Genomic DNA, 19,571 nt, shown 5'->3' with positions numbered 1-19,571 from the left:
ATTTATAGAGGAGAGTGGTTCTACTTGTATAAAGTGAAATTCTTGAATGAATAAATAAATTAATTATGTTAATTTGGTTTTATTACACGGGAGAAAAAAAGCAAAAGAAAAAGTAAAGAAGAAATAAAAAAAAAAATATAAACCGTAATTTTGAATAAAAAGTTTTATAAAAAGGAAAAATAAATAACGTAAATATGAAAAATAATGATAAAAGATCGTATAAGGATAATTTCTCTAAAAAATATCATTGGCTCAACGGAAATATTGACTGCCAAAAATGAGATTGCATTTTTGGAAATTTGACATCTACAACTGGAATGTTTTATATTACAATTTCTCGTAGGCAGTAGTTCACTAATTACATGTGTACACAATAATTATACACAGAAAGTGAATTTATCTTTTACCTCTTGTATTATAAATATAAGAATTTGCAAAATGTAAGTAGGCAGCAAACCCGACAGTACTAAGTCCAAAAAGAAGCCAATAGAAGTAATCAAGATGAGCCCGATTCAGGTTATTAGAAAACCAGCTGTTTCTTCCTTCTCCATCTGCTGTTGCTTTCTCAATGACAGAAATAAGAAAGCTGCTTAAGAAGCTCCCAATGCCAAATACACTAAAGTAAAGGGCAAGTCCTATGCTTCTTAACTCTGTTGGGACTTGGTCATAGAAGAACTCTTGCATGCCAACCAAACTGAAAACATCAGCTATTCCAAAGAGGAGGTACTGAGGTAACAACCACCACACACTCATTGGAATCATTGCACTTGGCATATCAACTAGGTCGTATTCTTGAGCAGTTTTGAGCCTTTTCAACTCAACAAGAGCTGCAACGACCATACTCAAAGCATGAAACAAAAACCCAACTCCTATTCTCTGCAGCATTGTGATTCCAGATGGTGCTCTAGTGAAAGTTCTAGCCACTGGAACAAAAATGCGATCATAAATGGGCAAGAAGATAAGAACGGTAAGGTATATAAAGCACTGAAGTGAAGCAGCAGATATTTTAGAGCTAGAGCCTGAGACAATCGTTCTGTCCATGGTGGCCCCTTGCTTTGTAAACAAGGTTGACGATTGTGCAAACACAATACCATATGTCAAGCATGTCAACCATATTGGAACAAGCCTAAGTACAGCCTTTGCTTCTTCGATATCAGCTCTGCTACAAACACAATCATCTTCCTGCAAATGAGTTGGTGCGAGCAGTGCTCTGTTGAGGAATCTGAAAGATTACAGGATCCAAAATTAAAACAACAACAATAATAATTATAATTAGAGGAGCATTTGCTCAAGCTAGCTTAGCTATTAAAAATCATATTAAGAGAACCTTCTGTGGTCCAGCTATATAGGGAGAGACTTTGATAACCAAAGACTTATTATGGTAGCATATGTATGCACTGAGTACCTCCTGTTTGAAATAAATGCTGGTGGTGCAAAGTTGTCTTACATCCTAGATTTAGCAATGTAACATTAGTCTTTTTTGTGGGGTTTTCTTTGCAAGGTCAGAGAATAATTATATAGGCACTATAAATCTATATAAGAACCTTCTAGAAGCAACAACGCATACTGGATTCGTTTAAATATACACATAGATATACAGACATTGCTACTTTCACTAGATAATAAGTATGCTCTCAAAAGTTTTGCTTTCATAAAATCCTTTGTCTCCTATAAGCAAAGGATATTAGAAAAACAAAGAATCTTAATGCTTCAAAAAAGCCGTGCTGAACATTTTTTGTTCATAAAGCCAAGTTCCTTACCTGAATTGATCAGAATCTCGGTCAGGCAATAATCCAAGAGTTCTTCGCCTGTTCCTAAATGCTGCAACAAACACACTACCAATTCTCACAAAGGGACCTCTCTTGTTCAGCTCAATGCTATACCTATAAGTTGTAGTTCCAAGCAAGAAAACAACCAATCCAATGACCATCGCAATACAAGGAAGTCCAAATCCAAGAGCCCAACTCAGGTTGTCTTGTATGTAGCTTACGATTAAAACTGATACTATAACACCTGCAGCAGCACAACAATACCACCAGTTAAAGAATGAGCTCTTGCACTTGCACTCCTCTGGATCTTGACCATCGAACTGATCAGCTCCAAAAGCCTGAGTGCATGGCTTATGTCCACCTTTGCCAATTGCTACTAAATATAAGGAAAAGTAGAACAGTATTACACGGAACTGAGGAGTAGAACAAAGCATATTGTTGTTGTTTTGGCAGCCAAAACCACTCACAGATGGCAAAGTAGCTGACATACTCAACAGACCTAGTCCCTGTCACCCATATCATCGTTTTAAGCAAAAGATTAGTGGTTGTCTAAAATGCCATACCGTACTTTTTTCATTATAAATTTTTCCGAACGAAAGAAACTTAAGAACTAAATTAAGTAGTGAGTTTTTCACATAACAATGAGGTCAGCAGACTTCAAATTAAGTTTTGGAAATCTGCCTGGCTAAAATACTAAGTATATGTTATGGTGATGTTTGCTAACACTTAAAAATGAAGTTTTTTATTTAATTAATTAAAAATTTGTTAATTAAACATAAAATAGTATTTTTTAATTCTATTTTTATTTATTATTTTTTAAAAAATTTAATTAAAATTTATTAAATTTTGAAAATAAAATTTTTTTCACTTTCAAATTTCTTTTAAACAGTTTTTATTTTTTGTTTATTCTTTTCTTTAAATCAACACCTTATTTTATATTTTTAAACAAAAAATAAAAATAAAAATTATCAAACAAATTTATTATTTTTTATTTTTAAAAACTAAAAACAAAAATAGTTACTAAGCATATTTTTATTTTTTAAAAATAAAAAAATAAAAATAATATTTCCACTTTTATATTTAAAAAATTTTACTTAACACATCCTATATTCTCTACCATTTTTATCCGCAAATAATTATTTTGAATTGGGAAATTTGTGGCTTAAATTTTTTTTTACATTTTGGCATTCCGTATCTATTATCTGTTAAATCTGACTATTGGTAAGTAGTATCTCATTCATAGGATCAATTTTTTTTTATTATTTTTTTAATTAAAGTAATCTAATTAACCCAGAAACTATTCAAACAACTTCCCTCCAAATAAATAAATTATATTATTATTATTATTATAAGACTAATTTAGAGTCTAGAGAACGAACCAAAATATAAAGCAGAGAAGCAACAATAACGGTTCGATATCGCCCAAGAAAAGAATCGGCGATGAATCCTCCCAAGAGAGGCAGCAACGCCGCCGTTCCTGCCCAAGCATTGACGTTGGCCGCCGCGGTTGCCGTCGACTCTCCGAGTGGCCCAGTCAGATAGGTCACGAGGTTTGAGCTGACCCCATAGTAGGCGAATCTCTCAGCAACCTCAACACCTTAACCATTATTTCATTCCACCGCACAAAAATTCTCACTTTCCTTCCTTTAGTGACATAATAATTTTCCATATTTAAAAAAGAAAGTGAAAAAGTTAAGCTACCTATGATTAAAGACGCTGATCTCCAACCTCCGCATCTGAATCTGAAAAACGGACGACCTTTGTAGTCAACGGCGCCGTCGACGGGGTTGAGTAGCATCGGAGTTTCGACTTCGTCCGCCATCAACTACAGCAGTAGCCAGCCTGTGTGTAGGAGGAACCAAGTGTTGATCTTGGATTGGTTGTAATTATAGAATGTCGTTAGTCGTATCATGATATTTTTTTGTATCCTTGATAAAGGTAGGGTCAAAGAAAGCTTAATATGAAGGTGATTTTTACAAGCAAGTAATCAAGTACGCATAATAATAATAATAATGATTGATGTTCGCTCGAAAATACAATTATTGGTGTGCTACAATTTTAATCCATTATTTATTGGGAAGTGCGTGGTTGATAGGAATTCATTGAAATGAAATGGAAAGAGAAAGATTTTCTACGGCTTTTTCACTTTTTCACAATGAATTTTTTCTTATTGTAATTGCTTTTCACCCGTTCAAAAGAATCGAGACTCATTAAAAATTGAATAGAGTTGTCGTTCAAACATAAAATGTGTTTTGTCTTTTTTTGGTGAATCAATTATTTTTTTTTTAAATTTTCAATGTATTATATTTTGTTGTTAGTTTGTTTAAAAAAATATTGTGATACTTTTCTTTGTTTTTTTTTAAATGTGCATTACTAATGAGGAATCCGTTATTGTTTTTAAATTGATTAAAGACACATCTATGTTTATAAAATAATCTTTATTTTATTTTTTATTAAAAAAGAGGGAAATAAACTATTATTCAATACTTACATGGATGACTCAACCAATAGTTAACCAAACCGATTAGAATGATGGAGCAAATATATCCAAGATCAGAATCACCCCAATAAAGACAGAGGCTGACATAGCACATAACGTAGGAAAGGTACCATTCATGACCCATACACAAACATACTATAGAATGGTTCGCCTTTTAAAAATATTATAATCAAGCGACATAACTCCAACAACAACAGTATCCAAAAAGCAGCAGTTCAGGTATTGAAGAACAACAACCCACACATAAACATCACTGAAACAACCTGCCACGACCCCCACACCTCCGCCACCATAAACCAAGCCTCCAAAACCCAAGGTGCCAACACCTCTAGACGCCATGCACCACAACGACTCCTACACCCTGAGATGTCATTCACCACCCTAGAACTTTGACGGTCAGAACACAAAACGTTAGACCTTGAAAGCCCGAGAAAACGCCCACCGCCATCGCACACCATCTTGAGATGCAAGTGGTCAAATTGTGAAAAAAGTTGACTCAAAGTTGTCATCACTCTTGTTTTGATTATACACAATATTTGATTATTGATGTCACTAATCATTCTTGATTTTGTAGCAAAGTATTCATGTTATAATTTAAGCAAAACCACAATCAAGAAGATGGAATCAAAGCTTTAAGATGAACAATTGGATTCAAAGATGACATCAATGAGCCAAAGACTCCAGGACTAGTGCAAATTAAGGTTTAAGTATTAATCTTAGTCTTGTAAATTGATTTGCATGCATTACTCATGATTTAATCATTTATTAGCTCAAAAAATTTAAATAGCATTACACTTGTTTGGAAATAAGTTTACTCAAACAATTAAGAAAAAAATGTATTTTCGTAACCAGAAAGTAACAAATCTGTAACCAAAAACTCAGAACTTGTTACAAGGCAAAAATCGAAACTGTCCTCAAATGCAAAGGTCGGTCGACTGGCCTATGCACGCCAGTCGATCGACGTGTCTTAGATGGGCCCGTTTTCTTTTCCTAAGTGTGTTTTCAACGGTCATAAATGGCTATATTGTATAGTCGACAAGCTACTCGCCCGTCGCACATCAGAGAGTTTTTAATACTCCACGACTCTATTTTGCTTCCCTCTATAAATAGACCAACCCTAAGGTCTTCAAAAAAAAAAAAAAAAATTAACATTCCTAACTTGTTGATATATTTCTTTCAAAGTGTTCTAGTATTTTTATTCATCAAAATCATTTATATACCACTTGAGCCAAACTTAATTTTATCATTTGAGTGTGTGTGCATTTCTCTCAGGTTCTCATCTTGTAATTCATATCGTTAGAGAGAGTCTTGCTATTATTACATCACTTTTATCTATCATCAAAGTGAGTATTAGGTTAGGTTGGCACCGATTTTAAGAATAACCTGTTGTATGAGAGATTTTCTCCATATAAAATTTTCCAAGTGAAAGGAAGGATAGAGCCTTGTGGGAAAAATCTATTGTGAGAGGATTGGGAAGCTGTAACGCCCTAGATAGCCAAGACCATTACACTGCTAATCAAGTCGTTTGGATATAAACGTGTAACTAAGGGTAATTGACGGTTTATGATTTAAAATTTTGATCATAGAAATAGTGATTTTCATTTAAAAGTTTGAGTCTATACACGGGATCCCAAAATAAGTGTTTACAAGGCATTTACAACATCAAAAAAGCAACTATAACATAAGCCGGCCTAAGTGGAAAAATTAAAGTTTGGCTCTAGTCCCTGTTGAATCCTCGGCCATGGCAGTCGAGCAACTGCAAATGTACATGCCGCCCCTAAAGCTCTCCCACTCATGACTGGTTAAGCTTCCTCTTTCCCTTACCTGCACCACATAGCACCGTGAGCCAAGACTCAACAAGAAAAATTAAATCAATATATTCAAATAAGCAAAAAAAATATAAACAACAAGCTTATCATTAACAACCCTGCTCAAACAAACACATAACTCAACTTAAATAATCAACGAGTTAGACAAGTGTAAACAACACTTCTAGTTATTTAGGTGGCATTCAGGCCAGCCAAGCACATATCGCACTCCCAAGTTGCCCTAGCCAAATGGCCTGCATTTCGCACACTTATTGTCATCCCCGGCGCCCTTAGGCCGAGCTTTCAGATTAGATATAATCAAACATATAAATTGCATAACATACAATCAGATGCAGCATATATAAGCATGCTTAACCAGATAATCACAAGTACAGTCATAGTCATATTCATTACAGGGGTCGAGCCTTGATTATAACCAGGGTGCAGTTTTCTTACCTTGAGTCCCGAGGAGATAGTGTATGGCGATCCCGAGCACGATCCCTACTCTCGAGCCCTAGCAATATAACCTAGTCACAACGAAATAACGGTAATCATCAAGATCTAAACTAATTAAAAGCATCAAAATTACTTACTAGCCTTCGGGACCTTGAATTATACTAAACCGGGTAGTAGAATCCTTCTCAAGACTTTAGGTTTGAGTTCTCGAGCTTAAAAAACCCCATTTGGCCAAAATTCCTCAATTTGAGTCGCGACGCCCCCCTCAAGCATCGCGACCCTCTACAAGTCAGAGAGAAAACCCTTAAGTTCCCTAGACACGTACCGCGACGCAACCGCACTAAGGCGGTTCGACGAACCACCCTAAGCCTCTGAGTTCATGCGGGCCGCGAGCGGTCTAAGAATAGTGTCGCGACACGATCCCTCGAACCCATGATTTCCAACATTTTTCCCTGAGCCCAAATCATCAAAATTCACCCCAAACATGAACCAAAGCCACAACTGAACCCCAATACCTCAATACTACACCTAAGGAAACACAACCACACCAACAACTAAACCAAAACTCACTCACAACTCAAAATTCACTCCTTGAGTTCAAAACTCAAGAGCACTATAATAAACAAGTCAGAACCTAATCAAAACAGAATTGAAGCTTACCTCAATGAGAATCACGACCCCTTAGTTGAACCTACACTGTAATGCCCCAAATTTCCTAATAAGGTTTAGGACTTTGATTAGGAGGCCGGGAGGGCCATAATTGATTTATTATGCTATTTAATGATAATATGCATGTTTAGGTGTATTAAATATGCATGTGAACCCATTTGTGATTAAGTGGGTGATTTTCATATTTTGGCCATTTCGGGCATTTTTGGTATATATGTGAAATGTGTGTGGTGCTTTGTTATTATCTGGTTATGCCAGGGTTACCCAGCACAAGATGATCCTAGGAGGTAAGCTAGTGGGAAAGTCACAACGGGATTTAAGCTTGAATCGGAGTAAGTCAAGGGGTATTTAGAGCATTAACGGGTTATTGGGTAATGGGAATTAATATTTGGTGATAAATTGGGAGTTAGTAAGATCGGGGAGAAATTCTAGAAGTTTTGACTATAATGTCCCCGGGGGTGTTTTCGGGACCCCGAGCATTAGGTTTTATTGGAAGCTACTTAAGCTTGAAGTAACCTTTTAAGAAAATAAAAAGAACGTTCTGTATGTTCTCTCTCCTTGAAAAGTTTCCTTTTCGTTTCCCGATCGCGTTTTCGAAGGTATCTTGAGTTCTAGGACTCAGAATCAAGCAAGGATCGAGGCATAGCAATCCTAAGGAGAATTAGAAGCTTATTAACCGGAGGATTTAGTTGGAAACAACTCAATCAGAGGTAATTCAAGTTTAAGTTTTAAGTTTTTAAAAGTTTTTAAGCTTGAATTGGATTTTGTGAATCGTTGAGTTTTTAGTTTGTTTGAGCCTTGGGTTTTGGTGGTTTTGGTCCATTGCGGAGTTTGGGAACTTTGATTTGATGATTTGGAAATGTTTGGATGGGTTTTTGGAAGGTTTTAAAGTGGAAAAAACGAAGAAAAGTGGCTGGTGCGAGGTTGGGCCGCGGCCTTGTTCTTGGGCGCCGCGGCCCTAGCTTGAAGAATATGGAGGAGGCTCTGCCAGGGGGGCGGGCCGCGGCATGGCCATGTAGGGCCGCGGCCCTTAAGGGAAAAATTGCCCAAAAGTGTGTTTTTGTGATGGAAACTTAGCTCTAAGGGCCTGGGATCAATCCTACTACCTGGTTGAGTGGGATTCAATGTCTTGGAGGCTTGGGTTGGGTTTGGAAGTATTTATTTACTCATTTTGATGAGGTTTTATATTATGGTTGTGACTAGGTTATCACTAGAGGCTTGGAATCGGGATCGTTCTTGTGGCTCATTTGTTGGTAACCTGTGCTTGGACCCAAGGTAAGAAAACTGCACCCCATATGTGACATGCATGGCTATGATTGATGCATGTTGGATGTTGAATGTGAACATTGATAGCATAATGAATGCTTGGCAATCTTGCCCATTTGCATATGATTATTATTGAGGCATGCTGGATGATTAAGTGTGATGCATGTGATGCACGAGAAACATGTGATTAGGGCATGCCATGAATGATGAATATGAGATTGGTCAGAGCTTGAGTCTCTGTGTTTGTGCATGATTATAATTATGCTGGCAACTGTTTAGTAAGCATGCTGAATGCCCTATTCTTGGATAATTGGCATATGATACACATTGGTAGCATTGCTTACTCATGCATGGCTCTGACTAATTAGTCAGATTTGGCAAAGGTGCTAGTACCAACTGTGAAGCCGTGACTCACTAGTCAGGTTCGGTAGTGGTGCTGAGCACTGGTCACGCACTGACTAATTAGTCAGATTTGGCAAAGGTGTTAGTACCAACTATGAAGCCGTGACTCACTAGTCAGGTTCGGCAGTGGTGCTGAGCACTGGTCACGCTCTGACTAATTAGTCAGATTTGGCAAAGGTGTTAGTACCAATTGTGAAGCCGTGACTCACTAGTCAGGTTCGGCAGTGGTGCTGGGCACTGGTCACGCACTGACTAATTAGTCAGGTTTGGCAAAGGTGTTAGTATCAACTGTGAAGCCGTGACTCACTAGTCAGGTTCGGCAGTGGTGCTGGGCACTGGTCACATTGTGCTAACTCACTAGTCATGACAACCCTAGTGTGTAGTGCAAGCTTTGTCGATTGGACCTAATCGACCCTCTGCATTGAATGACTCAAAGAGCATTAATGCAGGACCGACCTCAAGTTCGATGAATATAAACAAGCATTTATCTAGCCAAGGGCTAATCATGTAGAGCCATTGCAGGAAATGGGCACTGGGCCCCTAGTGACTTGGTTGTCAGTCACTCAGTATGGTTTACTAGAACCTCAAGTGATATTCACTCGTCTGATCAGGGCTATGAGCTCTGTATGATCATTTTGATCATCATATGCATGGCTTGGGCACTGAGGCCCCTAGTGACTTGCTTGTTGGTCACTCAGCATGGTTTATCGGAACCTCTAGTGTTACGACACTCATCTGATTAGGATTGACTTGATAGTCCTCCAATCAGAAGGCCAGGACTTCTTGTCCTGGATACCCCAGCATCTGTTTGAGTTCATTTGAATGTTGAATAGAGCTATGATTGCTAGGCATGCCAGATATGATTTGATATCATGATATGACTGTTTTTGAGCATATGAGTTTTCTTGCTGGGCTTCGGCTCACGGGTGCTTTGTGGTGCAGGTAAAGGCAAGAGGAAGTTGGACCATCCTTGAGGTGGAGAGCTTAGGTGATGACGTGTACATATGCAGTTGCTCGACCAATACTTGGCGAGGTTTGAAAGTGGAACTAGGGCTGAACCCTGTTTTGCCGCTTAGAACGGCCTGTTGTAAACACTTTCTTGTAATAAACTCTGAAATTATATTTTTGGAATCCCAATGTATACAGTAAACGTTCTAGTGAAATGTTACATCTTAACCGAGATTTTTAATCCCTAAACCGCTAATCACACTTAGTTACACGTTTATGGCCAAATGACTCGATTAGCGAGTTTAGCACTGTTTGCAATGTGCACTGTAGCGGTCCCTGGAGTTGGGGCGTTACATACACCAATCCCAGCCTTCAGCCTTCAATTTCCTAAGCCAAACTTCTTTAAAATGATCCAAACCCTAACCAAGCTTTAAGGGAGAGAGAGAAACGACAGAGAGAGAAATAGTGGATTGCTCAAGGTGTTTGTTCTACTTGGTTCTAGGCTTCCTAAGGTCCCTAGATGACTAAGGCAGTCCAAGGCTAGGGAAAAGACCAAAATGTCCCTAGCCTTTACCTTGTTTCCGTCACGCCCCCAAGGGCAAAATCGTCCATGTACCACACTTCCCGCTAATCCTCAAATGGCACTATAGACCCCCGGTTAATGCCGACATACCCAAATAATCACCAAATAACTACCCATCACCCGATAAATCCCGACTATGCACTAAGTTTCCCCAAATACCCCTAGGCTCACCCCGAGTCGGGAATTTAGCCCCATTGCGACTTTTCCTCTAACTCCCTCACTAGGATCACCTCAAGCCGAATATCGCAAATATATCCACATAATAATGTGATCTCAATCACATAACACATATAATTACATTTATACCCTTAACGAATCAAAATTACAAATATGCCCTTATTAACAAAAACAGGTTCACATGCATATCTAATACACATAAACATGCATAAATATTCGTATTACCATATAATTCACATATGCCACATAATCACACAAATATTCAATTAATTCACCTATATATTTAATTATGCCCTCTCGACACACTAATAAGGCACTAAGCCTTATTAGCAAATTCGAGAAGTTACACCTATCCCCTCCTACTGAAAATTTCGTCCTCGAAATTTACCTGAACAACTCGGGATGTTGATCCCGTATAACTGACTCTAGCTCCTAGGTCGCTTCCTTGACCTTACTATTCCTCCATTAAACTTTAACTAGAGGAATCTTCTTGTTCCTTAGAACCTTGTTCTTTCTATCTAGGACCTGAACTGGTTGCTCCTCATAAGACAAATCTGTCTATAGCTCCAGATCCTCATATTCCAATACATGGGTCGTATCTGACACATACTTTCGAAGCATTGAGATGTGAAACACATTATGCAATTATGATAATGACGGGGGCAGCGCCAATCTATATGCTACCTGCCCGATCCTTTCCAGGATCTCGAAAAGTTCTACAAACCTAGAGCTCAACTTGCCCTTCTTTCCAAACCTTTTTATTCCCCACAGTGGTGAAACTTGCAGATATACGTGGTCCCCTACCTGGAACTCCACGTCCCTACGCTTAGGGTTAGCATAGATTTTCTGTCTACTCTGTGAGGCGAGCATTCGAGCTCATATCTTCTCAATAGCCTCATTAGTCCGCTGAACCATCTCAAGACCCAAATACTTCCTTTCTCCCATTTCATCCCAATGAATTGGTGATCTACGCTTCCTGCCATACATCATCTCATATGGAGCTACTCCAATCATTGATTGATAACTATTATTGTATGAAAACTCAATCAACGGAAGACACTTACTCCAAGACCCCTCGAAATCTAGTACAGGTGCTATGTGGCGCAAGTAAGGGAAAGGGAAAGGGAAAGCTGGACTAGCCATGAGTTGGAGAGCTTTAGGAGCGGCGTGTACATTTACAACCTCTATGGCCGAGGGATCAACAGGGACTAGAGCCAAAAATTAATTTTGCCACTTAGGCTAGCTTATGTTGTAATTGATTTTGAAGTTGTAAATGCCTTGTAAACACTTATTTTTTGGAACCCATGTACAGACTCAAACTTTTTAATGAAAACAACTATTCCTATGATCAAAATCTTTAAACCCTAATCCATTAATTATCCTTAGTTACACTTTTATATCAAAATGACTTGATTAGCAAGTACAACACTATTTAAAATAGACAATGTAATGGTCTTGGCTATCTAGGTCGTTACAACTTGGTATGAGAGTGGTGTAAGTTTAAGGGTTCCTGAAGACTAGCTGAGCATGTAAACTTGCCGCTAAATACAAGCTCGACTCAGGGTTTGGTAACTATATATGTGATTGTGTTTTTAACTGCTTACATAACATATAAATTCCTTATATTCCTATTATTAGGGAGCATGAGATACACTGATAGGGCCTGGCCCTTGACTGCTATGCGTACATGAAAAGGCATGCTTATTAGAATTGCAACTGTATGTTAGAATTATTGGAATGCCTGTTAGAATTGTGGTTGAATGTAATTTCTTAATTGTTGATGTTAGACCGTGGGGTGACTTCAAAAACCTGTTATCATTGCCTGATTAGTCAAGTTGTTGATTGCAGATATACTCGGATAATTATGCCTCCAAGGCGATCAACTCGACTAGACAGCGTTGTGATCGAGGCTAGAGATGATGACTAGGGTTAGAACCCTCTGCCAGTCCTTGAGAACTGGCAACAGATGCTGGCTGATATGCAAGCTAGACTTCAGAGTCAAGAGGAAGAGATTCTCCTACTGAGACAGCAGATTCCTCCAAGGAACGTTGCACCAGAATTGCCACCTGTCGTGGCACCAGCCGTACAGCAGCCTGAGGTTGAGAATAGGTGAGAGCCATTGTACGAGAGATTCAGGAAGCAACATCCTCCAATTTTTGAGGGAGGATCAGATCCGCTCAAGGCTGAGCAGTGGATGAGCCTAACTACCTCAATCCTGGATTTTATGAGGGTGGTAGGTAATGACAGAGTGGCTTGTGCCACCTTTATGTTTCGGGACGATGCCTATAAATGGTGGGAGGTGGCATCCCAGACTCGAGATGTTTGTACCATGAGTTGGGATGAGTTCAAAGATCTGTTCAACCAGAAGTATTACAACAATGTCGTTAGAGCGGCGAAGGTGAACGAGTTTACTAGTTTGCTATAGGGAAGTATGACAGTCACTGTGTATGCTCTTAAATTTGATAGACTGGCTAAGTTTGCACCTGACCTAGTGCCCATGGATGCAGCCATGCAAGATGGATTTGTTCGGGAGCTGGATGCTATGATAGCCTGGGATGTGCGGATTACATCAGTACCTGGGGAGACTACTTATGCCCAGGTGGTTGAGAAGGCCCTCACAATTAAGGAGGTAGAGAACAAGATATGGAGGGAGAGTGTTGCATGACGTGATGTTCGGAGGGTAGTGCCTCCATTTATAGGATATGGTAGGGACGGAGGCCCTAGTGATTAGAAGAGGAAGACCCCTGACACTCGACCACTGCAGGTCCTGATAGGAGGGGTCGGGGTGTCTAGGGTGGCCGCTAGGGTGGTAGTGAGACATGGAGGAAATACCCAGAGTGTGCCAGGTGTATGAAGCGCCTTGGGCGAATGTCGGCCGAAGGCATGCTATCTGTGCGGGGTCTCAAGAAAGACTGCTTGAATCTGAAGAAAGAAGAACTAAGGAAGGCGGACAGCTTGACTCTAGCTTGAGTGTTCGCCCTGACTCAGGCAGAGGCTGAGGCTAAGGCTAGTCTCTCGATGGTGACAGGTCAACTTTCTAGTGCTGGCACTCTATATAATGTATTGATTGATTCTGGTGCTACTTAATCATTTGTTTCTAGCAGAGTGATTGATAGATTGTGTAGGCCCTGTGATTATTATATTGTGGGGTTTGGGACTTTATTGCCTACTGGGGAGCTGGTAGATTCTAGGAGACGAATTAGGTCATTGCCAGTGATGGTGGACAACAGGGAACTATCAGTGGGCTTGATTGAGTTGGGTATGGATGGTTTCAACATGATTTTGGGAATGGCTGGCTAGTCAGGTATAGGGTGACTATAGACTGCAAGAAGAAGATGATGAATTTTGAGCCTAAGGGTGAGGACCCCTTTGTTTTTGTTGGCACTGTGCATGGACCTTATATGCCTGTGATATCAACATTGAGGGTTAGAGACCTATTATAAGGAGGATGTATAGGATTCCTAGCCAGCGTGGTGGATACCACTAGGGTCATGCCGATGAGACCAGGGGAGACTAGGTTGGTATGTGAGTTCTTAGATGTGTTCCCTGAGGACTTACCAGGACTACCACCGCATCGGGAGATTGAGTTCGTTATTGAGTTAGCATTGGGTACAAAACCAGTGTCGAGGGCACCATACAGAATGGCTCTGGCAGAGCTGAAGGAGTTGAAGGTATGACTGCAGGAATTACTGGATCTGGGATTTATCAGACCTAGCTTCTCACCGTGGGGTGCTTCAGTTTTGTTTGTGAAGAAGAAGGATGGGACCCTGAGGATGTGTATAGATTACAGGGAGTTGAACAAGCGGACTATCAAGAAAAAGTACCCACTACCAATGATAGACAACTTGTTTGATCAGTTGCAGGGTAAGACAATATTCTTGAAGATTAATCTTTGATTTGGTTATCACCAGCTGAGGATCAATGATGAGGATATTCTGAAGATAACCTTTCACACGAGGTACGAGCATTACGAGTTTCTAGTCATGTCATTTGGGTTGACCAATGGCCCAACAACATTTATGGATTTGATGAACAGGGTGTTCAAGGATTATTTGGAGCAGTTCATGATTGTATTCATCGATGACATCCTATTTTACTCTCGTTCAAAGGTAGAGCATGAGCAGCTCCTTCGAATAGCATTACAGAGGTTGAGAGAGTACCAGTTGTATGCAAGTTTAAGAAGTGCGAGTTTTGGTTACCGTAGGTGACATTCCTTGGTCACATTGCCAGTGGGGATAGGATTAAGGTAGATCTGGCCAAGGTAGAAACAGTAAAGGATTGGTTGAGGCCAGGGAACGCCTTGTAGGTCAGGAGTTTCCTTGGGTTGGCAGGGTATTGTCGACGATTTATGGAAGGATTCTCAAAGATTGGTACACCATTGACATAATTGACACGGAAGAACTTGAAGTTTATGTTGTTAGACAGATGTGAGAATAGTTTCCAAGAGTTGAAGCGGCGATTGATTACTACTCTGGTGCTGAGTCTTCCTTGAGATGGGGATAAGTTTATGGTGTACTACGATGCTTCGATATTGGGGTTAGGATGTGTGTTGATGCAAACTGGGAAGGTCATTGCCTATGCATCACGACAGTTGAAGGAATATGAGCAACGGTACCCTACTCATGATTTGGATTTAGCAGCGGTGATATTTGCACTGAAAGTATGGTGACATTATTTGTATGGAGACAAGTGCAAGATGTACACCGATTATAAGAGCTTGAAGTATTTCTTCACCCAGAAGGACTTAAACATGAGACAAAGACGTTGGCTAGAGTTGGTTAAGGATTATGACTGTGAGATTCTTTATCATCCAGGAAAAGCTAATGTAGTGGCAAACGCTTTGAGTCGGAGGGGCCCAGGACAGTTGTTTAGTTCGAAGCAGATATCAAAGGAATTGGCAGAAGACATGACCAGAGCAAAAATAGAGTTGGTGGTGGGCTGGTTGGCCAATATTACTTTGCAGTCCACTCTCTTGGAGAGAATAGAGGAGGGCCAGATGAGTGATTCTCAGTTGATGAAGCTTAGAGAAGACGTCCTAGTTGGAGTAGCTAAGGATTATTCCATTACAAAGATGGGTTTGCTAAGACACAAGGATCATATTTGTGTTTCGATGGACATGGGCATCAGATGAGAGATCCTTGATGAATCTCATACCACACCGTAGTCATCATATCTAGGCACCATGAAGATGTATCAGGATCTAAGGTCATTGTATTGGTGGCCTGGGATGAAGAAGGACGTGGTTGGCTATGTGGAAAGTGTCTAACCTGTCAGCAGGTGAAGGCTGAACACCAACGACCAGCAGGGTTGTCATAGCCTTTAGGTACTCCCGAGTGGAAATGGGAAGATATTTGTGATAGTAAGAATCCCGTGATCTGCGGGGGGGAGACAGGGTGAAAGTTGTGCAATCCCACATCGCCTGGGTAATGTCAAGTGTGATGATTCTAAGACTGTGTAGGTATGGGACTACACAGTTGAAGAGGGCTTAAATGGATTGATGGGTACTACCTATGCCAGCAAGATGCATCTTCTTTCCGGTAGCCCATTACTTGAGAACTCCAAAGTTAAGCATGCTTGACTTGGAGTAGTCTCATGATGGGTGACCTCCTGGGATGAAGAAGGATGTGGTCGACTATGTGGAAAGTGTCTAACATGTCAGTAGGTGAAGGCTGAACACCAACGACTAGCGGGGTTGTTATAGCCTTTAGGTAATCCTGAGTGGAAATGGGAAGATATTTGTGACAGTCAGAATCCCGTGATCTGCGGGGGGAAAGACTGGGTAAAAGCTGTGTCTGGGGAAGGTCAAGTGTGATGATTCTAAGACTGTGTAGGTAGGTTACTACACAGTTGAAGAAGGCTTAAATGAATTGATGGGTACTACCTATGCCAACAAGATGCATTTACTTTTTGGTACCCCATCACTTGAGAACTCCAAAGTTAAGTGTGCTTGACCTGGAGTAGTCTCATGATGGGTGACCTTCTGGGAAGTTTTCCCAGGAAGCATGCGAGTGAGGACAAAGCACACTGGAAAGACTCGTGTTGGTTTGTAGGGCCAGACGTCATTCCAGGAAGCAACCACCGTGATGTGGTGCGTTACAATATTACTATGGACTTTGTAGGAGGCTTGCCCAGGATAGTGAGCAACATGACTCGATATGGGTGATAGTAGACAGATATACCAAGTTAGCTCACATTTTGCCAGTGAGGACAAACTATATTGTGGACCAGTATGCAAAGTTGTATGTGAGGGAGATTGTACGTCTCCATAGGGTTCCAAAATCTATAGTGTCGGGCCGAGATCCCATTTTTACCTCTAAGTTTTGGGGTAGCTTGTAGAAGGCTATTAATCAAGGCACTAAGCCTTGTTAGCATTTTTGGGGCGTTACACCAAGACCCCTCGAAATCTAGCACACATGCTCTAAGCATGTCCTCCAATATCTAAATCGTCCTCTCAGACTGCCCGTCTGTTTGAGAATGATAGGTTGTACTGAACTTCAACTTAGTCCCCAAAACTTGGATATATGTGGGAAATTAATTGATTAAATGTGTGACTATGTGGCATACATGATTTATATGATAATATGGATATAAATGCATGTTTAGGTGTATTAAATTACACATGTGGGCCCGTTCTTATTAATAAGGGAATATTTATAATTTTGGCCCGATGAGGGCATAAATGTGATTATATGTATCAAATGATTGAGACCACATTATAATGTGGATATATTTGTAGTATTCGGCTCGAGGCGCTCCTGGTGAGCGAATTAGCGGAATAGTCACAACGGGGTCTAATACCCGACTCGGGGTGAGCCTAGGGGTATTTTGGGGACTTAGTGCGTATTTGGGGTTTATTGGCTAACAGATAATTATTTGGTGATTAGTTGGGTATGCCGGGATTAATTGGGAATTTGTAGGACTACTCGAGGTGTTACACCCAGATTTCGAACATGGGAATCATGATCTCGAAATCCAAGCTCGTTAGGTGTAAGCTCGAAATGAACACGTCCATCATTTGATCCACTATTCAGAGACGGTTTCCCTGTGAATGATGACCTCGTGAGCTCGAGGAATATGTAGCCTCGAAAGTGCTCCGAGCTTATAAGTTGGACTCACAACTCACGATATCAAGGGTTCAACACTTGTATAAGTTTTTTGATGTATCTCTTGCCCTCAGACAAGATGGTTCGAGCTTGATAAGTGTAAGCTCGAAGGTGATGGCTTCATCAATGATTATTTGTTGGGAGCATAGGCGAAGAAAGATGACGAGCTCGTGATAGACAAATAGTCTCGAAGGCATAATGGACCCTGTGTCTAAGATAGTCGATTATGTGTGAATGTACTTATTATTGTAAAATCCCTATGTTTAAGGGATATGATGTAATTAGTTATCCAATCCCACATTCTATGGGATATTATCATGCACGTAGCAAATAATGCATTAATTGGCATTATATTATTTGATTTACTGAATATCTTCCTGAAATATGTGGGAACGAATTCTGAAACCTTCTCTATAAATAGAGAAGTAAATATCATTTGTAAGGGACCGAAATTGAGCTCTGGAGAAAACTCTGGGCAACTATTCTCTAAAAGTTTCTAGAAGACTCCCAAGTGCTAATAACATAGACTCGTGGACTAGGCAGATTTTAATTGCTGAACCATGTAAAAAGATCTTGTTTTCATCCTTTTTATTCATTTCTTTTGGTATATTTTTGTTTAATTGCTCTTATTTCTTAAGTTGACAAAAAATGGCGTCAACACGAGGAATTAACGGGAAATGGGGCAAATGACTGTTTTGCCCTTGAGGGCATTGAAAGGAGAGGTTTTGACTTAGGGGCACTTTAGACCTTGTTGTTGATGTTAGAAGAAAGACTTAGCTGAATTGAGAAACAATCAAAAAATAAAAGAAGAATAGCACTCTCTCTCATATTTCTCTCTCGTTTCTCCCTCTCTAGAGCCTAGAGAGACATTTGAAGTTTTGGTGAATGCAAGGGGAAGTGTTGAGTTTCTTTCTGGAGAATTGAAGCTAGGATTGGTTGAGGTGCAGCTCAGGGTCAGAGTCATCATCAAGGTAAGTTCCAAGTCTTGATTTCATGGTGAAATTCTATTGTTAGAATAGGTTTTCTTAAGTTCTTTAAATTTCAAAGGTTTTGCTGAATTCTTAGTTCCTAGGAGGATTTTTGGTTAGATTTCTAGGTGATTGTGTTGCTCTGAGTATACTATTGAGGTGTAGAGGCTCAATTCTGGATTTGCTGCATGTTATGTTGGATTTTGATGGATTAGGCTGAGGAAAAATGTAGTGAAAATATGCAGGTTTTTCTAGGTTTTGGACTCGAGCTGCGACCCTGTTCTTCAGGTATCACAACCCGTGTGTGCGAAGAGACTGGGAGCCTCTGAATTTTTGCCCAGGCGCCGCAGCGCAGGTAGAGGCACACCGCGGCCCGCGTCCCCCAAAAGAAAGCCTCAGGGCTGTCCAACTTGTAGTGTGTTGCGACCTTAGGGGGCGGCCGCGACTCTAATTAAAAGAAATAGCCAAATCAGGATTTTGGGCTCGAGAACTCAAACCTAAGTGCTCAGGAAGGATTCTGCTACCTGATTTAGTAGAATTCGGGGTCCCAGAGGCTAGTATGTTATTATAAATCTTTTAATTGGTTTAGGTTTTAATAATTATCCATTGTCACTTTGTGACTAGGGTTACCGTTAAGGCTTGAGATTGAGGATCGTGCTCGGGACTACTCTACATCTTCAGCTCGGGACTCGAGGTAAGAAAAATGCACCTAGGTTGTGAATGGGGCTGAGACCCCCCTGTAAATGAATATATGTAAGATTATAAATATATCTGTGTCTGAGAATATCTGGATAGGCATGTTTGTTCATGCTGTTTTCAATTATGTGTTCTGCAGTCTATTTATCTATTATACTTGGTCTGAAAGTCTGGCCTAAGGGAGTCGGGGCTGATGTTAAGTGTACAGAATGCAACCCAGCCTAAG

At 40.1% G+C, this 19,571-nt stretch overlaps 1 protein-coding gene across 2 annotated transcripts; it reads right to left on the bottom strand.

Annotated features, from left to right (window-relative positions):
• Positions 1 to 264: 264 nt before the first annotated feature.
• Positions 265 to 3,770, bottom strand: LOC133803534 (protein NRT1/ PTR FAMILY 5.10-like). 2 transcript variants are annotated; one of them, XM_062241616.1, is made up of 5 exons: positions 3,471 to 3,769; positions 3,149 to 3,366; positions 2,179 to 2,275; positions 1,761 to 2,013; positions 265 to 1,222 (listed from the first exon to the last, which is right to left on the bottom strand). In XM_062241616.1, exons 1-5 carry the CDS (start codon positions 3,589 to 3,591, stop codon positions 397 to 399), a joined length of 1,515 nt encoding a protein of 504 aa, XP_062097600.1. In that variant the 5' UTR covers positions 3,592 to 3,769; the 3' UTR covers positions 265 to 396. The 2 variants fall into 2 exon arrangements, with proteins under 2 accessions (XP_062097600.1, XP_062097599.1); XM_062241615.1 differs by having other exon boundaries at positions 1,761 to 2,275; positions 3,471 to 3,770.
• Between the last annotated feature and the right edge of the window lie 15,801 nt (positions 3,771 to 19,571).

The sequence above is a fragment of the Humulus lupulus genome, chromosome X (genome assembly GCF_963169125.1).
Source record: "Humulus lupulus chromosome X, drHumLupu1.1, whole genome shotgun sequence".
NCBI classification, from domain to species: domain Eukaryota; kingdom Viridiplantae; phylum Streptophyta; class Magnoliopsida; order Rosales; family Cannabaceae; genus Humulus; species Humulus lupulus.
This window is presented reverse-complemented; position numbering and strand designations above follow the sequence as displayed.

Bases quoted from the DNA above. Each gene is read 5' to 3' on its own strand.
- LOC133803534 (XM_062241615.1), bottom strand. From the start codon at position 3,591: ATGGCGGACGAAGTCGAAACTCCGATGCTACTCAACCCCGTCGACGGC. The intron at 2,276-3,148 runs GTTCGTTCTCTA...TATGGGTGACAG, and splicing joins CTTCTCTGCTTTATATTTTG to GGACTAGGTCTGTTGAGTAT. The intron at 1,223-1,760 runs GTAAGGAACTTG...GTAATCTTTCAG, and splicing joins CGAGATTCTGATCAATTCAG to ATTCCTCAACAGAGCACTGC.